Raw genomic sequence first — 22500 nt, 5'->3', positions numbered from 1 at the left:
TTGTTCTGGTATAATGACCCCTGGAGTCTAGCCTAAAGGTTGCCAGTGCAGCTACACTCTAAGACAGCCCGTAGTGATCTCAGCATTGTATATGACGTTTAAGTAAGCAAATAATATTGATTTGTTTGAAAAAAACAATGTCATTTAAATATTTAAAAGTATTTATTTGTAATGCTTAAAGGGAAACATTTTTGTGAGTAATTGTCTCGATTTTGACCATTAAAACGGGTATTGTATTTTTTGACGTCATCAAATAGCTCCAAAAAGAAATGTAATGTTTTCATTCCGTTCAAGGCCGCTGAAGAAACGCGGGATCTTGCGTGGGACATTGTCCGTTGTTTGCCGCGCAGAGTTGTGCCGTGGTTGTGCCTTTTTCATCCGTTTCTTACTTATGTGTGCATGAAGCTTTGATTTTGTTTTTGGTTATTGTGTGGCCGGTCAGTCAAACGCCCCTGTAGAAACCGGACGCTGCGTTTGATCGAGATGGAGTCAGACGATGATTGCAGAAAGCCAGAAAGCTAATAATATTGAAAAGAGGGCCGGTTGCGTGGCATGTCTGTTCAGAGTTGACATTTTGCTTTACTCCAGTTTATGACCTGAGAGCCTGGCTGGAAGTGACGGATCCAAACTTTTCACGTTAAAATGGCTGAGGGTGCAATAATCTCTACATAGCGGGCTGGTATAGGAGCGTCTTGCTATGCTGCACCATAGCTGGCTAGTGATTTCTTTTGGCTAGAAATGGCATTAATCATTATCTCCACTGGCGAAAATGGCACTTGACATCACCGAATGCAACGTTCATGTTTGTTTGGATACATAAAATCAGGAAGATTACGCGAATTAGGTAGGCAAAGTGGAATAAAATAGGTGCTGGATGTTTTGGTTTTGGTGCTGAATCAGCAAACAGCAAATACGGAGTTCAACTAGACGATCTGGCAACTTTAGGCTGTGTGGAAGCAATTAGGTGCCAGATTCAGATATTAGGGTCGAATAAGCATTTTGGGGCTGATCAGCAATTAGGTGCCAGAAACAGCTTTTTAGGGACCAGAAACAAATATTCCCCATTTATATCTAAGTATGTCTACTGTCTACTTACTGATCAGTTGTATTGGTATGCATGAATTGCCTTTCGATAGTACGAATGATTTAATGACTATAAATAACGAATTCCATGAATTATATTTACGACGTTCAATGTTCCGGTGGTAATTATTCGACGCATATTTGAGCCAAAGTGTAATAAATAACTTATTATTACACTTATTATTATTACACTATGTTATTTTTTACACTATGTTTGAGCTTATCTTGACGATTTATTATCATTTGTACTTGCATGTTCTGTAATCTTTTTTTTTGGGGGGGGGGGGGGGTTGGAGGTCATAGTCTTATGTTCTGTTCTTTAGTGGCATTGGTACGTACGTAATTAAAGATAGTGCAGCTAATACAATATGCCAGAACTGTTTTAAAATTAACCGTGTTTTCATACGCGACCTTTGATGTCACTAATTCAACAACACTTCACTCAAGGCTTGATTCAAATGAGTTTTTCACAATGGCTAGATAGCGTTGTGAATGTGAGTAGTTAAAGGGACCCCCACCTTCAAAAAAGTTAATGAATTGGCATAAAAGTGATGTAGCGTGAATCACAAAGAGCGAAAATGAACATCTACCAAATTTTACCGGAAAATATTCACCCGTTTCGAGATATAGGACTTTTATTTTTGTTTACTTTTTGGGAAATCCGCTGTTTCTATGACGTCACATAAAGGTTTTCTTTACGTCGGCATTTGGAAGCAATAGTTTGGTATCAAAGTGCGACAAATATTGCGCGAATGATGCGTTTATCTTATCAAGGTCAATATATGATGGCCAATAAAGGATTCCAGGACAATTCTTATGGCATTTCTTCGTATCGCAATTCTTCGTCTGCAAATCTTCGTCAGGGCATTTATTCGTACCTATCGCATTACTTTGTCTCGCACCAGGGTAAATGAAAATCGGCTCGCATTTCTTCTTCAACGCAAATACATGCAAGAGTAAGCATTGAGGGACAAATAAATGCCCGACGAAGATTTGTAGACGAAGAAATGCGGACGAAAAATTGTGCTACGAAGAAATGTCATGCGAGGATTCGTTCGGGTACCATGACATTTATGTGATTTCAAAGTCAAGGTTCACAGCTGATCTGCTAAATCAAGCCAAGAATCCAAACTATCAAAAAACTATAAATATTTGTTTGTCTGTCACAGAGGTCTCAAGCAATATAAGGTTGACATATGTTGAATCAAAAATCTACTGCCACAACTCACATCTCCTGCCTTAGTTTATCATTGTTGTTTTAACTTGCTTTCAAGAGAAACAGAAGCCAGTATCTGATATCACTTCAGATGATTGTTTCAAGATCTGAGTTCAAATGGAAATAAAAGCAAGATCAAGATGAAACAGGGATTATTGCTGTTAAAGTAGTTTGGCCATGATACAACAAGCACATAAATCATTAGCCAAATCAAATACTGGTTGGTTTGTCAAGATGTTTGTTGTCTGTCGTCTGTTGAGCTGCTATGAACACTGAACGCTCTCACTCTTACTTTAAAGAGAGTAGTTTAAGTTGAATGGTAGTGAGCTGTAATTAGACAAAGCAGCTATTCAGTGCTCACATCAAGCCAGGCTAGGAAATGGCATCAACTGTGGTGGGAGGAAGCAGGTTCGGCAGCCCTATGTTGTAAACTTCTGTTATGTCTTGTGTTTGATCAACTGACGTTTTCTGCTCTGTTTTGTGCAGTGATAGTAGCAGGTAACTGCATGCTTGTCAAATTATGTGAATAAACGAATTCATAACATTGCATTTTTCTCTCCATGCAAGGAACAAGTAAGATGTTGTAGAAAATGTAATAGAGGGCTGCATTGCTATTTTGCACTTTATCAGAGCTTTATTTAGAATTGCTTTCCTGAAAGCTACACACAGGCCACAGTGCTGAAATTCACAATGTCATAGCTTTTGGCAGAAAAAAGAAAAGACTTGCCTAGGTAAAATTGGCTGAAAGTATGGCAGAGCAGGTCTTGATGCGTATGCCCATCCGTGTGCTTGCCGAAGCCGAACTGACTGCAACACATTTAACTCTGACCCACCATGGTGGCTGGCATATCCTGAACTTTCACCACTCTAAACAAGACAACTTTCAGCCCTCAGCATTGTATTAAAACACTGTACAAAACACTCAAAATTTGTTTCAGTGCCATCCACGGACAACATCAGTCGCCATTCACCAGGCCAGTAAAAACAGAATAGATAATAGCTTCAAACCCATGTAGTCAGAGTTACTAGGTCTGCACCTCAAAACAAAATCCAGGTGACATTCACCACGCCAGTAAAAAACAGGTACTTAGGTAACGTAACAGCTTCAAATCTGGTAACATGTTGGTCGGACTTTACACTACCATATTTACATGGAATATGATACCAAACAATAGTGCAACCATTCTGGACAACAAAATTGTAGGATAAAATTAATTTAGAATACTCTGGCAGCATGATTTACGAGCACAGGCAGGTGTTACCTACCAGCCTTCTCAATGCTCGTAAAACCAACATTGTAGTTTGATTTTACCTTACATGATAACACACTTGGCTGCAATGGCACATTTAATTTAATACTGTGAAAAGACCAGTTATAACCACTTCACAAGCACAATTGCACCTCATGCCGACATCCTTTTCCAAAGACAGTCAGCAGCGTCTTTCGTCAAAACTGGAAGATAAATCCCCTTTCAACTGTTAACATCAAAAATATTTCTTCATGGTGTGACTGTGATCTCCATATGGAAACCTTGCAGGAAAAGAATTAATGTCAATTGTCAGCTCTTCAAATTTCTTTGGACTTTAACTTGCAGTACCATATCCAGTTTGCTTTGATATTTTGTTTTTTATTCCATGTTGAAGTTGAACACCAAGCTCCAGATATAGCAGGCAGCTTGATCATCTTCGGCCTTGGTATAATATCAGTCCAAGTTCCAGTCGTGGGTATCTTCTAATATTCAAATTAAAATGAAAAGCAATAGGCTTTCTCAGCGCCGACGACGGATTTCACGTTGATAAAACAGGGAGCTCAAGGTCAGCAAAACTCGGGTTCAAGGAATGGCGGGCGTTGAAATGACTGCTGACGTCATCAAAAAACCGCTAATGGTTAAGAGATAGGGACTAAGCTGGTCCCACCCTGCAAGTAAAGGGAAGAAATTTCTTGAACACCATAAAGCTGCCGGGGTTGCGACCAGGATAAATGGTGGTTTCTGAGCCTGGCCGCAAACTTGGCTATCTCAACTCAAAACTAATGTTAAGGTGGGATGGTCCCTTTAAGATCGTACCTCGCTTTAGAATAGTCTCTCAGCTGCCTATGAACCAATCTGTGAGGTAGCTCTTAGGAATACCTGTGGCAATCAGAGTGCTCTAATTTCTGTCAAAAGGGGCTTCTAGTCCGGCGGTTTTATCTGTCGCGGCGGCATTGGCAATGACATACCGAGTGCGCCGAGCAACCTATGTAATGTAGCGTCTGTGTAATGTAGCGTCTGTGTAATGTAGCGTCATATTTGCTGAGTCTACCAGATGCGAGCATTGGTGTTAAAGGTAGTGTGCCACCTTTGAAAGATTTCCCGTTTTATTTTTCCTAGGATAAGAAGCTTCTGTTTTTACCTAATATCGCAAAAAAAATCAAAAATGGGCCTGGAATAGTGCCTTTTTCGCCTAAAAGTTTATCGGTTTCTAGATATGTATAACAACTGTAGTGGGCTCACCTGCAAACAGGCGTCGGGCAACAATCGCGAATGCGGCGCACTTGTGACAATAAGCAAAGGTCATTATAGTGTTACGACCATACGACGTACGGGAATGAGTTATCAGCTGTCTAATCGTAGACAACACAATGTCGAGCCTTAAACTGTAAGCCTGTATTCGTATTGTTTCTTAAATTTGGCTGTCGAACATTAATTTGTGGTTTGAAATATGATTTTATGTAAAATAATTGATATGAAACAGCCGTCTCTTAAGTTATGACCCCATTACACCACACGCAAGTGGCAGAAATGACAATGATCAGCTGACGCATTTTTCTTGGCCGAAGTCAGAGCGCGCGGCCCGACGCACCACGCGTATTTGGAAATTCCGACCTCGACGAGCATCAGAAGCCACCTAACAGGCGTGTTCGAAACCGCAGGAGATGATGATGAACGGGTTTATCGAAACTTGATTGGATGAGCCTATCGGTAATAGCGATTTTAGTGTGTGCATTTATTGTTCATAGTGGTGTGAAATGTGGTTGGGGTACGACCGACAACCCGTCGGGGCGAATTTCGCACTGGGGTACTCAAAATTTGAAGAATTTAAGACGTTTCCATAAGTTTTGAAGGTATGGATAAGTTCTAAAAATCCGGTTCTCCTTATCCGGGTCATTAACTCCATATGGTCCAAGAAAGCTGGCACACTACCTTTAAATGTTGAGTTCGGACCGTGACACCGCCATTCTAGGCTCAAGTTCAAGGTATTTCGCGTTTGTCTGTACTTTGAATTTTATGTGTGCTTTTCATCTGGTTTACTTGTAACATTTACATTTGTAAGTTTTTTTTTAAAGTTGTTGAATCTGACTGGTACTTATTTGAGCTATCAACTTAACTGACAACGGTATGAAACTCGGCGTTTGAAACCGGCGCTTGAAGCGGTTCCCTCAACGCTGAAACACCACTTCTTGTTTCGCTAGTTCTTCGGCGTCATTTTATTTTTCAGTGCAAATTTTAAACATTCCCTTGGTGAGTTACCTGCAACCACTTCATTATTTCATATTATGTGTTCGTCTGGTACTCGCGGAACAGGGATTATTTCATGCTCTATTTCATGCTCTACTAATGAAGGGGAATTGGATGACATAGTTCCAGCTTTCGTAGAGTTTCTGCTTCACTATGAAATTCTACAAAAGCTCTTCATCTACCGAAAATAATCAAAAGATTATCGTTAGAAGTACATGGTGAATCTTCTCTAATTGTAATGTCGTTTCAGTATACATTCATGATGCCAGTTATCGAAAACATATCCAGATAAGATGTTTACCTGTTTCTTTTTCTCAGGTACCACGGATGGATCTACCTTCCTTCACTGTATATGGGCGCAAAATGACCTTTGCAGTCGACGCGCCCTAAAGCCCCAATAAACAACAACAAAAACCTTCACTGTATAAGCCTACCTATGGGATAGATCACTACCGGCTGAAATCACAAACGGAACGCGGCGTGTCATTTCAAAACTGTCAGCTTACAAAAAGGTATCATCATACCTTTTTGGGTGTAAACATGACTAAGTGCCGGGAAGATTTGTCTTTAAAGTCATGTCTCTTCAGCTACAAAAGTGACCAAGATCTTAAGTCTTCTTTCGAGGGTTTTGGCTCTCCCCATAGACCTCTGTATATCTGGACTGAACACAGAAAATTTGGCCATGACCACAACGCGAACGGTCCTGAAAGTCAGCGCTTGTGACTCGATAATTAGTTTACCAGGGTCACGTAGGTATACAGAGGTCTATGCTGTCCTTTTCTCTCTTAAGCTGTGTTATCCGCGCTTTGCTGTCGCTCGTTTATCTATTGATGTTGAATATTGAACATTTATTTGAAGGTGGAAATTGAAAGCGACTTTCGTCTCGAAGATTTCACTATAAATCGGTTAGCATGTTTCTGTGCTCCCGAGATGTTTTGGTGTTGCTCTTTCTGCACTTTATTTTGTTGAAAGTATGCGCGACTCGGATCTCGTGAGCGCGGATTGGATCTTTCTGAAAATCCTGCAACATTTTAGGTGAGTGTGAACGAATTCCATGTGAAATACACTGCACATTCGGCTTTACTTGTTTGATTTTGATGCTTAAGAAGCCAAATGAGATCAAATCGAATCGAGTGAATGCAGTTACCTATTTAAGCTTTATTTTCCTTTTTAATTGAAAGTTGACATTTGAGGGTTATGTATTATTTCACTCACTTTAAAGTAGAGAAAGAATTGAGGGCTTTTTATCGATTGAACTGACTTTAATTTCTGTTATTCAGCGACTCTCTTCTCCTTTACTGTTCAAAGCTTTTAAATGTGGGTTTTGTGTGGGGGACCCCACATCCGTGCGGGAGCTACCTTTGATCCCTGCCATAGTGAAATGCTGATGAAAAGTTGGCAAAGTTCCTGCGACTTTTTACCAGTTTTCCTCGCCATTTATGCTAAACCAACACTGCCTATCAAGCACCACATGTATTTCAACGTAGTTTTGCCATAACATTCGTTAGTCCCTCAATAAAAGCCGAACTAACATCATTCCCATCTTGATTTCAGATTCACGGCCTATGTTCGTCTGCAAAGAATGCGGCCGTCGCTATAGCAACCGACAAGCGTTGACACACCACCTGAAGGTTCACCAGGGCCTCACAACGTGCCGTCTCTGCGGGAAGGTGCTCTGTATCGTGTCCCACCTCCGGCGTCACCTGGCGCAGGCGCACAACCTGGGGCCGGAGCAAATACGTCTGTTGGCACCGACGGCTATCCATGGTCGATATCAAGGGATGCACGATCAGGGATGGATGGCCTCAGCCGCTCAGGGGGCTGGACAGGGCACTGCGCAGGATTGGCAGGAAAGGGCTGAAGAGAACGCTGGCCAGGGAAGTTTGCAGGATTAGCAGCAAGGAGCTGAGCAGAACGCTGGCCGGAGAAGTGCACGCCACTGGCTACCAGGAGCCGGTCAGCAGGGTGGACAGGGTGTTGTACCGGGCGCTGGACGTGCTGCATAGTGTACAGTCTGTCTTAAAAGTACCGCGCAAAGTGGCGGTGGATCCATCGAGCCTGACTGAGCAAGGGCCTGCTAAATTTGGGTCACCGAAGCAATTGACATCCTTGTCCATTCCCTAGGTCAATTGGTCGGTGACTTTTAAATTAAAACAGGCCCTTTCTCAGTCAGGCTTGATGGATCCACCGTCACTTTGCGCGGTACTTTTAAGACAGACTGTACAAAGTGTAAAACCTGAGGCGCCGCGAGATCAATGAACCGTCTTTTATATCCTCAGAGTCATCATTTTATCTCGTTTGCTAGCCCTTTGAAATTCCGTGCAAAACAGTACCTGCGGGTTTGAAGTGGATAACCGTCATTGAAGTAATGTATCGCAACGAGTGATCGTCAGCGAGGATATGTGCCAGTCGTGTCGGACTGAACCGTGGAGATGTACTGACTTGTAGTCATTTCCCCCCCCCCCCCCCTGATCGCATCAGTCTCGTAGCCTGAAATGGTCTTGCTAGACCGAAGAGCCCATCGTAAGAAACCAGTGCAGAGGGACGGAGGAGTGCGTTGACATGCTTCACAGCATGCTTTATCCTGGTGTGGATATGATTCTGTAACAAGGTGGTTCGTTTTGGACATCATATACAATGGCCAGGTATGAGTGGCCAGAGTTATGCAGAAGGAGTATTGGTCTAAGTGACTTATGTCTTTTACCATGTTGCTGTTTTCTCTTCGTCTAAAGGTAGTGACCGTTGTTCACTTGCCACTTCGTCTAAAGGTAGTGACCGCTGTTCACCTACAACTAGTGTTGAAGCAGAACGTTTCGCCTTCCGCATTGTGTCGTAAAAGCACAACATTGAAAAACAATTGACGTACGATGATATGATAACGCGTCACACTCAATACATTCTCTTAGCGAGTAGGTAGGTTGTATCCAAACTGTCCAAAAAGTGAATGGTGTGAGCTGTTGTGAAATGGCATTTAAAAATGGGAAAGCCAACAGTGGTTTAGCGTCTTATGGACTTGCAACTGTAAGCACGCTGAAGTCTTGACTTGGGCCGCCTCAAGTGGTAGTGGAATGTAGTTGTGCAGACTGATTAGTGATAAGTGTGACATTTGTTTGTGTTAAGTAGTAGGGCAAGTGAAGCGCGGTGTAAGTACGTGAATGTGTGTTCCCACGCCGGAGTTGACTCGTCATCAGGATTATACTGGTGTACTTCTGCAGATTCACGGGTTTATGGCTTCTTCTGTGTAATTGTAGAGTGTGTAACCTGTTTAGTATGTGTTTGTAGAATGATATTAGAATATCAGGGATATGTAAATAGCGTCGCGAATCAGTCATAGGACATCGGCTTATGGCCATTTGTCATGTCACCGTTCTTGCATGTTCATTGTTGTTGTTTTTTTTGCACAGCATTTTTATGTAGAAAATAAACTTTTCGGGTGTTGTGTCCGAAAGCGATTTTTGATGAGCACCGGTGACGGTTGCTGGGGGAAGTGCAATACGCTGGATGCGAATTATGTCAATCGAAACTTTTTTGGAATAGTGACTGCATTGGTATTGCGTGGTCCTGAAATACCATGTGATTTGATTGATCAAGAATGCATTGACCCTGATGAAAGGCAATAAAGTCAATGGGCGTTACAAATACACATTTCTCCATATAAATTGGTATGAGGCGACATGCGAAAGCATAAACAAAATCTTGATTCGGGCCGTTTCATTGATGTAAGAATTCCTTCCAATGCGTTTGGATGAAGATTCTTTTCCTCTTCAAAGTACCTACCATCGATCACATCTGAATGTTCGCAAAGTGACCTTGTAGTCGGTGCGCCCTAAAGCCCCAACAAACAACAAAAAAGATCACATCTGAAAAGTCGTAAATATTTTGTCAATCAAGTTGCACACACTCTGCAAACAAGTAAGCATTGCTTCTAGAGCTTAGCTAGCTTTAGCTGCATACTTTTAGAGCCTTCCTCTTCGACTCCCTGTCATCCAAAAATCATTCTAAAATGAATTATTATCGACACACCTCTCCGGTTTCAGCTCTGCGTTCGCCTGAAGCGACCTCCTGCCATATCTGTGGACGGTATTACACCACTGCCCGGGCTCTGCGCGCCCATATGAAGGTCCACCTGGGCCTCACCACCTGCAGGATCTGCCTCAAAGTGATCTGTACCGTGGGCCACCTCAGACGGCACCTACAGTCCGAGCATCGCCTCACTCCAGAGGAGGTCAGGCAAATGCTCGATTCAGGTGGCCAGGCCTCGACCTCTGCAGGTCTGGGAGTTACGGGACTTCAGTCGCAGCTGCAGACGAACTCAGGAGCTGTTTCCAAGTGATCTATGCTATTAAACACCTAGGATAATATCTTCAGGCGGAGCATGGTGTGTTGGTGTAGACCGTACGACGCCTCATGTCAGCTCTGGTAGCAACGTGTTCATTTTCAACCAGTTTGGGGGCCTCACCAGGCCAACCACAGCTGAAGAACGAAGCAGCGACAGCATAAGACCGAAACAGTGATGCTGTCTGGTAGTGGAAGACCTTGGGCTGGACGTCCGGGAAGTGTTAGAAGTGGTCAACCGGCGCGAGGGACGTGGAATCAGGGAGGTGGAGGAGCAGTGCGGACTAGCTCAGGAAATCGTAAAGATGGAGGCCCAAGTGAATGTTGGTTGTTGAGACAGGGGAGCATGAAGCGATAGTAGATGTTGCCTCGTATGAAGAAAGTTGGCGATGGCTTGTGCAGATCAGCCCACGGAGGCGCCAAATGTCACCAGTGGATGTTTCGATAGCGGTGCTAGAGCCAAACATTTCTGAAGGACGTATGGTAATTCAATTTTCTAGAGCCATTGCATCCTTATGGCTGTAATTGTATTTTTCTTTCTCAACGACTGAATAGCGCTACAAAACAGATACAAGTGATTCTTCAAGCGTGTGAAGTAGTTCGTTTTTTGTTTCGTTCACTGCTATTGTTTGGATGTAGCTAAACATTTGTATTCGTTTGTGAGACTTTTGACAATGCAAGTTGTGTCAAGGATTGGCTTTGTCCATTCAGCATTGAACGTATGGTGTTGGTCCGATGCAATCGTTGTATCTATAGCTCAACGAGTTTTAGTTGGAGACTCCTGGTTTCGACATCGTTTTTCTTTTCTTCACATGCCCAGTATACACGTAGCCTTCGTGCATATGATCAACCATCACTTTCAGGTATTCTTACACTGTGTATTGTATTGTAGGCCGAGGCACTCATGTTCGCTTTTGTTCTTATTCGTCTTCTGTTGCTGGCGATAAACTCAGGTCCATCTCATGTCTTGTAGGTATGGTGTCTTGTGTATAAATACAGTTATCATGTATCTTTTATTGTATCTTGTTTCATGAATTGTGACCAAGCAAGCCTTGTTACGGTGATGGTTTTTGCATGCACCTTCATATATTCGTAATTCCTGAGTGTAATGTGTTTCACCCTACATTTGCGGTATTTCTTAGCCAGGAGTCTGACCTCAGTTTGTTGCTTATTATTAATCGGTACCTTATGTTCTTCGTGATGAGAATCTATTTAGAAGTACTGGTATCGCCATCGTTCCTTTGGCAGTGACAAGATCTGTAATTTGCCAGTTCATTAGCGTCACGTAGGTAGCTGCTTTCACTTGGATTAGAAATTGGATTTGTAGATAACGTTGTAGATACATTGTAAATCACCTCACTGTAAGCCAAAGTCACAGCGAAAGGAAGCCTACGGTGTCAGATCATTTCATAACGTTGTAGATACATTGTAAATCACTTGACTGTAAGCTAAAGTCACGGCGAAAGGAAGCTTACGGTGTCAGATCATTCCAGTGTGGAGCCACCTAGGGTTATATTAAGACTAATTAGCCAGTCTTATGGTATTTTCGGTGAATAAAATATATTCAAGAAATCTAACCTTTACTGTCTATGATGTGTTCGTAACATCTCTACCCCTCCGCTAGTGTCGGAATGTAACGGGTGTCTACTAAATAATGAGAAAAAGTTTAAATGCCTATATCTCGGTAATTACGTATCCTAGATCATTCAAAATTCGCATGCGGATGCACCTATTTATTGGTTATCAAGAACCTTCAAATCAACGCTCTGAGTTCATCATGTTTCACGTCAGGCCGCACGAGCCACCCGACCCCCTCGATCAAACGTCGCGGCACCTCCGCGTTAAACGAGACCGATAATTTCTGACTTCGCGTCTTCAGATGTCGGTCCAAAGCTATGATCTAGTCCCCTGAATATATTTCTTTCTTGGCAAAGCCTCGCAAGTCTTAAAGCGGCCAAAGCTGCGACACGCAGGGTGAATTGTCCTCTCGATCTTCCAAGGGTACGCCGACCCCCTCCAACATTGTGATGGTTTTACTGGCATAATGGCGGAAAACTAAGTCGAACCGGAGCTTATAGCCACCACTTGGGTAGTCTACGTCTTGTATGACCTTGGCGACCCCCCAAAATAAGGAATTGACACCTTTTCTAGCCGTCCCTCGCACTAGAACACCCTTCGAATGTTAACTCATTTTGGGCATATGACTGGCAGTACCTCCCCTTCCGGAGACACCGTCTAGCCACATCAGTAAGCTGGAAACTGGCAAGGAAACTGGTCCTCAGGTTGCAGTTGTATCACCCCTTACAGGAGCATACAAACCGGCAACAGATGATATTTCTGTTCCTGAGAAGGCCAAACAGCTTTCGTCACCCATTACCATCTCCACCTTGTGACCAGTTGACAGCGTTCCCCTGAACGGCCGACGCAAACGCCGTTATTCTCTGCGTTCCTGCGCTTTGGTGATAACGGGTGTCTGTGTGCGTCTCAGTTACTTAATTGCTCATTTTCTAAAGCAAAAACTGCGACATAATAGTGGCAAATATTAAAGCGTCACGCCAGCAGGCACATTGACACCCCTCACTTTGTCCTTCGCACCCCATAGCAGGGGATCTTATTTCTGTGGCGAAACTCGCAGAGTTACAGCCACTTCAGACGTTTGTCTAGCATGCTGAACGTTTCCTCTTGTCCGAAATATCATAAATATGCGATTGGCACTGGGCTAAAAACCTTTAATTTGTACTTAGAGAGCCATAAGTGTCTTCTCCGGTAAATATCGGTAATTTTCCTTCAGATTGGCGAAGATTACTCGGAACCGTTGCATGCTTAACGTCCTCCTGGCGACTGACCATGGGATGCCATGTTTTCATTTTATGTGTTTAACATTCGCAAAAGATTGGTCTTTCATCATGTGAATTATGTATATTAGGGTGGCACTTAATTTCGACTTTTTAAATTTCGACCGGGACGGGTAGCCATATTGTTCTACCTCACGAAAAAATGATCTGTATGAAATTTCATCAAAAAATATTTATATTTAGAGGTAGCTCAATGGGGTCATACTTGGTACATATTGAGAAAACGTATATTGTGAACGGGGATTCAGATGTGTGGTGCGCCTTTCCAAGCATTGTCATATTTGAGCTCTAACACGTTTAAATGAATGATAGATGCCTTCCTATTTGTTTCATAACCCCAGTGTTTCTCGCCGCAAACGCGCTGTGACGCAATGCGTGATTCAACCAATGGCCGTTCAGCGTAGTTAAGCTTATTTTGTTCGGTGACGGTAGCCCGCTGCCAGGCGTGCAACTTCAGCTCTTCTCTCGTATTACGATGGTTGGGAAGGGTCACGAGACTGCTGGCACTTACCGGGGTTACATGAGCAAATAAATACGTATCACAATCAGGAATGGTTTTTCTTCGCTGAGTATTGTGATCCGTTTGTAATACGCATTTACTCTGCTGATGTATCCCCGGTCACTAATGCGCAAGGGGACACTACCAGTGTACGGCCACAGCTCAGGGCAGGTCTCCGTGTCTTCGTGATGTCAGGGAGAAGACGTGCACGTGAAAAAGATAAGTTGACTGTTTTGCTAAGCCTTTTCAGAACATTTTTCGCTAGCCAGGCTCAAATTGACAGGCCGAAGCAAACGCTGTTCTAGAATCCCTCGATGAGTGAGAGTTGAAGGATTGAGTGAAAGCGCTCAGTTTTTACACAAGTGCATCGAACACCGGCCTCAATGCAGGAACCTGCACGATCATCAAGCAGCGGCTTGAGCAGGACTTGCTCCACCTGATTTGCCACGACATTTACGAGTTTGTTCTATAAAGACATTTTCAGCCTTCCTCGGCCCGTCCAGCGGCCCGGACGTTGTTTTGTTTAAGCGCTTCCATAAAAAAGTGGGCGTCTAGATAGAACGAAGTCATAAACCTTCAAAAACGTAACATGTCCCACCTCCACAACCCGCGTGATGCTCTTGCATAGTTCGGTCGTATATCCTTGACCGCCAGCACTCACGTGACAACCGTGGGATGCTGGAGCTGGCCATCACTGTCCTCGGTGGTGCTCCGAAACGAGGTATGAAGATCGCTCGCCCCGATATGCTCCTTGTGTGCTGGTGGTTGACCAATGCCATTTACGCTATGAAGTTTTACCTCTTCCGAGCACAATCCCGGCTCACTACGTCTAAGAAGAGCCTCCAACAAATCGTGACCTTTGTCGTAGCAACGTAGTTTTCGGATCGATTCAATGCACCGCTTCTGGCGTCTGCACCAGCGCAAGATCTCGACTTCCTCAAGTCCCTCCTGGAGTGCGAATTGGACGAATTGGTGTTCGAATTGGTGTCCAAGACAATAGCCATTGCCTTCAGCCGTCATTCTAAATGAGAGGCTGGTCGCCCTAAACTTCCAATGAAGGAGATAAGGATCGCTGCTACTAAACGTGAGATGGCTGCATCGTTACAAAAGGAGAGGGCCGAGTACCCCCTCCCCCCCCCCCCCCGTCGAGCCCACGTTGAACTTACTATAGCTTTAGTCTCTAGCAAGTCCACGGCAGACTTCGTCATATCACAACTGGCTTCACAAGCTTCTTCAGCATCCTCGGTATGGATACCGACTTCCTCTTGAAGGATCTGATTCCTTGGGGGGTCAAGCCATTCTACAACGCCGCCATGCGTTACATGAGGTCTCTTCACGCCTCTACGACTTCGCGGAACGAGGCATTTTGTTGATGGCCAGGAAATCGATCTGACCCCCACGAAGGATAAAGACTAACAGCAGCTCCTCTTGCAGGTCGTCGAGGAGCAAAGACGCAAGCATTCTGACATACGCAAGGCGATCGTAACTTCTAAGTAGGCAAGACTAGCCGACGAATGATGTGTACATGTGTTGGCTGATTACGGATGATACCGCTTTCTTTTTTCATTGAGTTATGCAGTAAGTTATGCATACCTTCAAAAGAATTATGTGCCTCATATGTACCTATATATCTGAGCTTTAGGTGCTGAAACGTTTCGATAGTCTTGGCAGCGTCCAATGTCATTGTGAACATCAGAAATACACGTGGAAATTAAAATTTCGGCAAAGTTGTGTTTTTCACAAAAATGTGAACTTTGACCTGGTTGAGCTACCTCTAAATAAACATATTTTCCAAAAATATTTTGCACACAACGTTTTCTCGGGTGGTAGAACAGATTGGCTGCCCGTCCCGTTGAAAATTCTCAAAACGAAATTTTAGCCCCGTTTTAGTGCCACCCTAATGTATATCATGTGTTACCATTAGGTAAAGGTGCGTATCAACTCCTTAGAAATTTTCTCATTGTTTAGTAGACACCCGTTATATCAATAAATTGGTGCGGGCATCGTACCATCTCATTATTTACTATAGTATCCACTATTGGCATCGATTGACAACAAATCGAGCCTTCTCTCTGTGTTCATTGGCTGATATGTCTCATGATTAGCACTAGGTTTGGATGTTGCCGAGCAACGGTAGGTATACACGGTGTAATAAACCTCTCTTCGATTGATGGACTCTCATTTTAAGCAGAGTGGTAGCCGGGTGTTTGGGCGCCCTGGAAACCCAAAAATCGTCGTTTTCAACTCTACGTTAATCAATTTTGCGAAGGCTATGCGCGTCGATGCACGTGCCAATCCACATGTCTTTTTATTTCATTGTTTTTCCATTTTTCAAATTGCATGCCGTTTAAAAGATTGCTTTCCTAGCACCTAGGCGGAATATGTTGAAGAATCTAGCCTTGCCCAACGGCCCTGTTTTGCAGTTTGTGGTCATAGGAACACTCGGACGAATTAGTATTTCAAAAAAACATATATATATATTTCAGGGTTAAAACCTCGTGGTGCCATTACTTCCAGCCATTACGATAAAAACCAAACGAGCGCTGGGAATAAATGGGAACTTGCAAAGCACATGACAGCACGCTTTTGGTGAATTAGTTCTCATGCTTTAATTACATCGGTTTCCTAGCGCGGCTGACCTTGGTGGAATAAACACTGTCAACATGAACGAGCGCCTGCAAGGTACGGCCCTCCAGCAAAAGAGTGGTTGGTAAGCCTATGTGCTTTTGGTGTAATAACTTTGAATGACAGAGACACTCCTGTAAAATGAGTCAATAGAAATGAGTAGAGGGTTCGTGCACACACTTCGGCAGTGGTTTTCAACAGCCATTAGACGTATTCATCAATGCAGATCGCTTATTGTGATGTTGGCAACCAACCACTAAATACCTGGAGGGCCGTGCTCTACAGTCTGCATAAAGTGTCCCTTTTCGTGCGATTTCATATTACTTTCGAGTGAGAACAAACCAGCTGTAGTGCTGCGAAACGTGTCGCCCGCTCCACTGGGATTGGACGGCACTAAACTTATTCTCAGTAAGTTGATACGAACGTTCCATCATTTTTTCCTTGTAGTGATGCTTAACAAATGTTGGCAGCACAGATCGGATATTGGAAAGCATCGGCCGCGCATGGGAATATCACCATCAGTTTCAGTCCGCAGGTTATCGTGGATTTAAATCAATTCACCTTATCCTACGTTCGCCGCGGTGCGATCTTTCCCGAGACTTCGGCAGGTATGTTGAAAGAATCCTTTCTCTTTCAATGCCTATATCTTGGGCTCGTCTAAGTCACCTTTGTTGCTAGTGTTTTGATCACGACGAACAGTTACGGGCTTATAGCTATCCTATGCCAACAAACGCGCTGTTTCCTTTCCATGCTGCATTTCTCTGAACGTTTTTTTTTTTTCATTCTTGCAACCTAGCTTCTTTTCGGATCCCACATATCTGCTCTTTTTCTTCTGACTTATGTATGTTGTGCTTTCTTATGAAAGCACGTCTTTGTTTTGTGTTTTCTGCTGCTCAGCCAATAGAGTCCTCCTACTGATAGGTAAAGCCCAGCTGATCTACGTTTATCATCTTATCTCTCTCAGTTGGCGCCAGGTAATTCTTCTGACCCCACCTCTTTGCCAGGTAATTCTTCTGACCCCACCTCTTTCACCAGGTGCCTGTTTCTGACCCCAGCTCTTCCATCAGTTGCCTACATCTGACCCCAGCTCTTCCATCAGGTGCTGACCCCACCTCTTTCACCAGGTGCCTACATCTGCGTGGTCTGTGGCAAGCGCTACCGGCACCAGATGTCCCTAACGCTCCACCGGAAGGTCCACGAAGGGCTGACGATATGTCCTCTGTGCGGCACCGTCTCCAGCAAGGTCTCCCACCTGAGGAGACACCTGGAGAACGTACACCGGCTGGAGCAGGAGCAGATCTATCGGCTGGTGCCGAGCGTCCGAGCCAGGTCGCTGCCGCAGGCGCTTGCTGGCGTGGACACTGGACATGGAGATGGAGAGATCGCGGGTACCCAGAGTCGAGTGTGACGGATCGGGTGTACGATGGGGATGGGTAGTGTGGTGTGAGGATGTGTGGAGTGAAAGAGACAGGCGACTGGGGCTGTGGACTGCCTGGTGTGGGAGAATGTGTCACAGTTATGTGTCATATAATGTGTCAGAGTGAAGGAGACGGGCAGACTGTGGGCACGAATAGTCTGGTGCGAGGATGAAGTGGAGAAAACTCTCCAGATGGTTACTGGATAGATCCTGGGTGCCGGTATTGTGTTGCGATGGTGTTTTGGAGTGGGGGAAACCCAACTAATGTACTTAGCAACTTTCCACTTGACAGTGGCTATTTAAAACGGGGGTTGACACAGGACAGGCTGTGGTGCACGAATAGTCGGGTGTGCGGTGTGCTGGTGACGCTAAGGAAAGGCGAGATGGAAACGTCTTTAGTCGTGACTGAGAAGTAGGTATTTATACCCTCGGTATTTGGATTCATTGTCGGGTTCTGTGGTTTTGAGATTAGAGAGATTGAGATTAGAGAGGAGTTTTTCTGGGGAGGGGAGGGGTTTTTCATTTTGGGAAGTACTGCATAATGATGATGTAACGATGTGTTTTATATGCTAGATGGATCATTTACTTAGGTTACATCATCATAGTAGAATGATATGGAAGATAGTTTGTTGACTATCACACATTTTTTGTCGGAATTATTGAAGAGCTTTATTTTTGTCGACAAGACAAGAGTTGTGTTCTCGTGTTCTTAAGTGAACTCGCTCACGTTTTATGGTGTGATACTTGCTTCACCAATAGGGCTAGTATATTGTGGTATGACAGTTTGACGTTTGTGAAAAGCGATAAAGTGAACATGTGATATGTGTTCACATTATCGCTTTTCACAAAGGGCTAGTATATCTGCATATACCTAACTGTTCCAACACCATACTTCTTTATCTTTATATGTTAATAATTTTGGAAAATTGATGTGAAAATGATCAATAACATGCCAAAAATTGTATTGGTTCTTTAGTTTACCAAAGAGAAACAAAAGAGACAAGCTTTCGACAACACTGTCATCATCAGGTCTGAGTTTTTGAAATTCCTTTACACACTTCACAACATACAAAAACATATTCGCACGCTACAATGATGGAAAACATTCCTCCGTTTGTATATGTAGGTAGATGTCGAGATCCAGATCACAAAATGCTATTTCAATATGCTTACAACGTCACATGTCACAAGTTCTATATAATCAAGCGCTCATACAAACAGATATCACACCATGCAAGTAACAAAAAATGAATACTACTTTCTGGTTCGTAACCTACCAAAAGTCACAACAACCTAAACGATTGGCCAGGACTGTGTGAAGGTATTTAAGTTTGGGTTGATATCACGGATTTTCATAGATTCATCAATTTTATTGTCAGCCACGTCACGGTTTCTGCTCAAAATATCTATATGAAAGTTGTTGTTCATTTCCTTGTGACTAAGTGTCGGGTGTCTATCTAAGGCATGCTCACCAAGTCCGGTACCTAGTCTTCTTAGTCTGGCGTCAGAAAGGTGCTCGTTAAATCTCTCACGAACCGGTCGCGACGTTTCTCCGATGTAAATATAAGGTTTGTCCTGACATGTTTTACAAGTAATTTTATATACGACATTTTTTATGTGGCATTTCCCCTGAAGACCGTTCGGGCACGTGTGACACCGGGTTTTGCCGCGGCAAAGCGGAGGCTGAAGGGCAGATCTGACCAGTTTGCTTTTCACCGTGGGTCCACTCTGCCAAGCCACCCTAAGGTTAAGCTTAGATGCCCTGATAATCAATCAGGGCATTGATTTGCCTCAATCAGGGCAGATGACTTATATGAGGCTCCCTTACGTCAATGAAACAGTGTGTCATCGAGTCAATGGCATTATCAGGGCATCTAAGCTTAACCTTAGGGTGGCTTGGCAGAGTGGACCCACGGTGAAAAGCAAACTGGTCAGATCTGCCCTTCAGCCTCCGCTTTGCCGCGGCAAAACCCGGTGTCACACGTGCCCGAACGGTCTTCAGGGGAAATGCCACATAAAAAATGTCGTATATAAAATTACTTGTAAAACATGTCAGGACAAACCTTATATTTACATCGGAGAAACGTCGCGACCGGTTCGTGAGAGATTTAACGAGCACCTTTCTGACGCCAGACTAAGAAGACTAGGTACCGGACTTGGTGAGCATGCCTTAGATAGACACCCGACACTTAGTCACAAGGAAATGAACAACAACTTTCATATAGATATTTTGAGCAGAAACCGTGACGTGGCTGACAATAAAATTGATGAATCTATGAAAATCCGTGATATCAACCCAAACTTAAATACCTTCACACAGTCCTGGCCAATCGTTTAGGTTGTTGTGACTTTTGGTAGGTTACGAACCAGAAAGTAGTATTCATTTTTTGTTACTTGCATGGTGTGATATCTGTTTGTATGAGCGCTTGATTATATAGAACTTGTGACATGTGACGTTGTAAGCATATTGAAATAGCATTTTGTGATCTGGATCTCGACATCTACCTACATATACAAACGGAGGAATGTTTTCCATCATTGTAGCGTGCGAATATGTTTTTGTATGTTGTGAAGTGTGTAAAGGAATTTCAAAAACTCAGACCTGATGATGACAGTGTTGTCGAAAGCTTGTCTCTTTTGTTTCTCTTTGGTAAACTAAAGAACCAATACAATTTTTGGCATGTTATTGATCATTTTCACATCAATTTTGACTATAATGTCTTCACTCATGCCAACCATCCAAACGATTAAAAATTTTGGAAAACAGTGAGATAAGAAAGCAGAATTTGGCTGCCTCGTATCTTCATGTAGTGATAAAGGTACGACCCTTACTTAATTATTGTGGTTACTTTTTAATGATGATATCATTACAGTGTGCTTTATCGTTTCAATTGAATATTGATTTGGTATTTTATTTCTTTATCTTCAGTATGTGACGCATATTTGTTTGCGCAGAACTTCAATGAGCTATGGTAGCTTGATGACAAATACATTTTTGGTCAATTCGCCGTCAGGGTTTGTAATGCACAATCATCTTTTTTTAGGCAATGAAGTCTTATATGTTCCTGTTATGGTACAACTGCAGGCTTAATCAGGATCAACATTTTCACCGTTAAAAATGCAATTATGCCTACACGATAGTCTGATTGTCAGTTCAAAAGCCACATAGTTCCAACTTCATGTTTCATCAGATATATGTATACCTACCATTGGTATCGTGAGATAACAGGTCGTATATACAGGTTTACTTGTCAGTGCTCACGTGAAGTCTATTTTAATTTTAATTTTAAAGCAGTGATGTTTTCAACATTTCTTTGCCTTCAATGTTCTGCTTTAGCATCACTTTTCTGCAAAACAATTTAATGATTCTGTACATTCAACCATTCACCGTTATCCTGTCTACTCAAGTTTGTTGCAACGATGAGTTTTTTTTTTCGCCGCTATCCTTCTCTTTTCCGTATAGCTGGAGTGATTTTCTCTGTTGGGTTGCCGCTCAGCTGTGCTGAGGAGGGAGGCACCCTGAAGGTGATCACCATTTTACCGACTGAGGGGGTATCGCCCGTGTCGTACTAACTCTTTCCCGTTACGCTGAACACTTGGAACATTAACAGGCTTCTGCGGTTGGACTTTTTCACCGAACGGAGGAAAGGGGCTTTGCCGGCTGCTTGGATAGGTGTTATCCGCTGCACTTGTGTGCTGCGTTTTGGGACAGGTTTGCCCGCAATACGGAGGGGCTTTCCTCCCGTGGACACCGGCTTGTCGCCAAACTGAGCAGGCTTTCCGCCCCTTCGGAGAGTTCGTATCCGCCTCGCTAATGAAGACCTTTGAGTGAGTTTGTATCCGCGCCCCGGTTGAGACCTTTCCACCGAACTGAAGAGGCTCTCTCCGCTGATTGCAGGCTCTGGCGCCGACTTTGTCTGCACGCTCTGCGGCCAGCGGTATCGCTCTCATCGCTCGCTCATGTCGCACACCAAGCTGCACCAGGGACTCACTGTGTGCCACCTCTGCGGCAAGGTCTCCAACAACCGGCCCGACCTGCGGAAGCACTTGTCGATGGTGCATGGATTGAGCAGTGAGGAGGTGCAGGTTTACGTGCCCGATGGAAGAAGACGGGGTACCTAGGAAGGAGGAACCTGAAGAACTGCTGTGTCTGATAGACGAAGATGAGGTATGTAGGACAATTGAGGAACCCCGTAGAATTCTTCGGCGGAAGGAGACTTGGCTCGTAGGGGAAAGACGGAAACCCTGAGGAACTCTTGCGGCCCATATAAAAAGATAAGTCTTTTAGGAGAAAGAAGTGGGCCATGAAGACTATTCGATGGGAGATGAAGTTAGAGTTTTTTTTTAACAAACCAGTACCTACTGCCGAGTTTCGGTGTCGTTCTGTTGTGACGGAATAGGTAAATCGTGGCCTGAAAATCCAGTGACTCGTGAAAGGAATGTTAAGTGACATACTGGCTGGACAATATCCGGACTGCTTTGGCGTGTTTGTGTTCTTGGGTATCTTTCGAAGGCTGGTCGTGTTTCAACTAATTTGTTGAAAATCGCTTCCAGCAAACTGATTAGGTATTGTTTAGGTTTTGGGTTGATGTTCTTACCACTTGCTTTTGGAGCGGTGTATCGAAGCGTGTATCATACGAAACGTGTATCATATAACCGTGGAGTGTTTGATCAGTCGCATCTGTTAAACACTTTGTTGGCGTCATATTGGCGTCTTGCATTGTATTATACTGAATGGACTATGATGTATTGTTACATCATACATTATCATGTACCGACTGCAGACTAGGTCGTTTGCTTAGGCCAACTGTGAAGTGTGTGATTCTGCGTGCCGTCAACTACGTAATGCGTCTGTAGCAAAAGTTTCACTGTTTTGAAGTGAACCTTTAGCATCTTACAGACCAACATTGCACCTGTTTTTTTTTTTGCTTTGACCATGTGTTTTCTATGCGTGTACGAGAAAATTCAATGCA

At 43.6% G+C, this 22500-nt stretch overlaps 1 protein-coding gene across 15 annotated transcripts in view; it reads left to right on the top strand.

Moving 5' to 3' along the window:
- Positions 1-22500, top strand: part of LOC122383078 (broad-complex core protein isoforms 1/2/3/4/5-like) — an 84849-nt gene that overhangs the window by 57083 nt on the left and 5266 nt on the right. For 4 of the 15 annotated variants that reach the window (XM_043369187.1, XM_043369182.1, XM_043369183.1 and 1 more), the window contains exon 6: positions 7351-7767. The exons of 5 other annotated variants lie outside the window; for them this stretch is intronic. In XM_043369187.1, coding sequence (XP_043225122.1) covers positions 7351-7691 — 341 coding nt within the window. In that variant the 3' untranslated portion in view covers positions 7692-7767. Of the gene's footprint in view, positions 1-7350; positions 7768-9833; positions 10571-17234; positions 18422-21425 lie in introns of those variants that run through there. 6 more of the 15 variants (XM_043369190.1, XM_043369191.1, XM_043369185.1 and 3 more) reach the window with 4 other exon arrangements.

The sequence above is a fragment of the Amphibalanus amphitrite genome, unplaced genomic scaffold (assembly GCF_019059575.1).
Source record: "Amphibalanus amphitrite isolate SeventyFive unplaced genomic scaffold, NRLGWU_Aamphi_draft 000154F_arrow, whole genome shotgun sequence".
Lineage (NCBI taxonomy): Eukaryota > Metazoa > Arthropoda > Thecostraca > Balanomorpha > Balanidae > Amphibalanus > Amphibalanus amphitrite.
The sequence above is the reverse complement of the archived record's forward strand: the minus strand, read 5'-3'. Positions and strand labels throughout refer to the sequence as shown.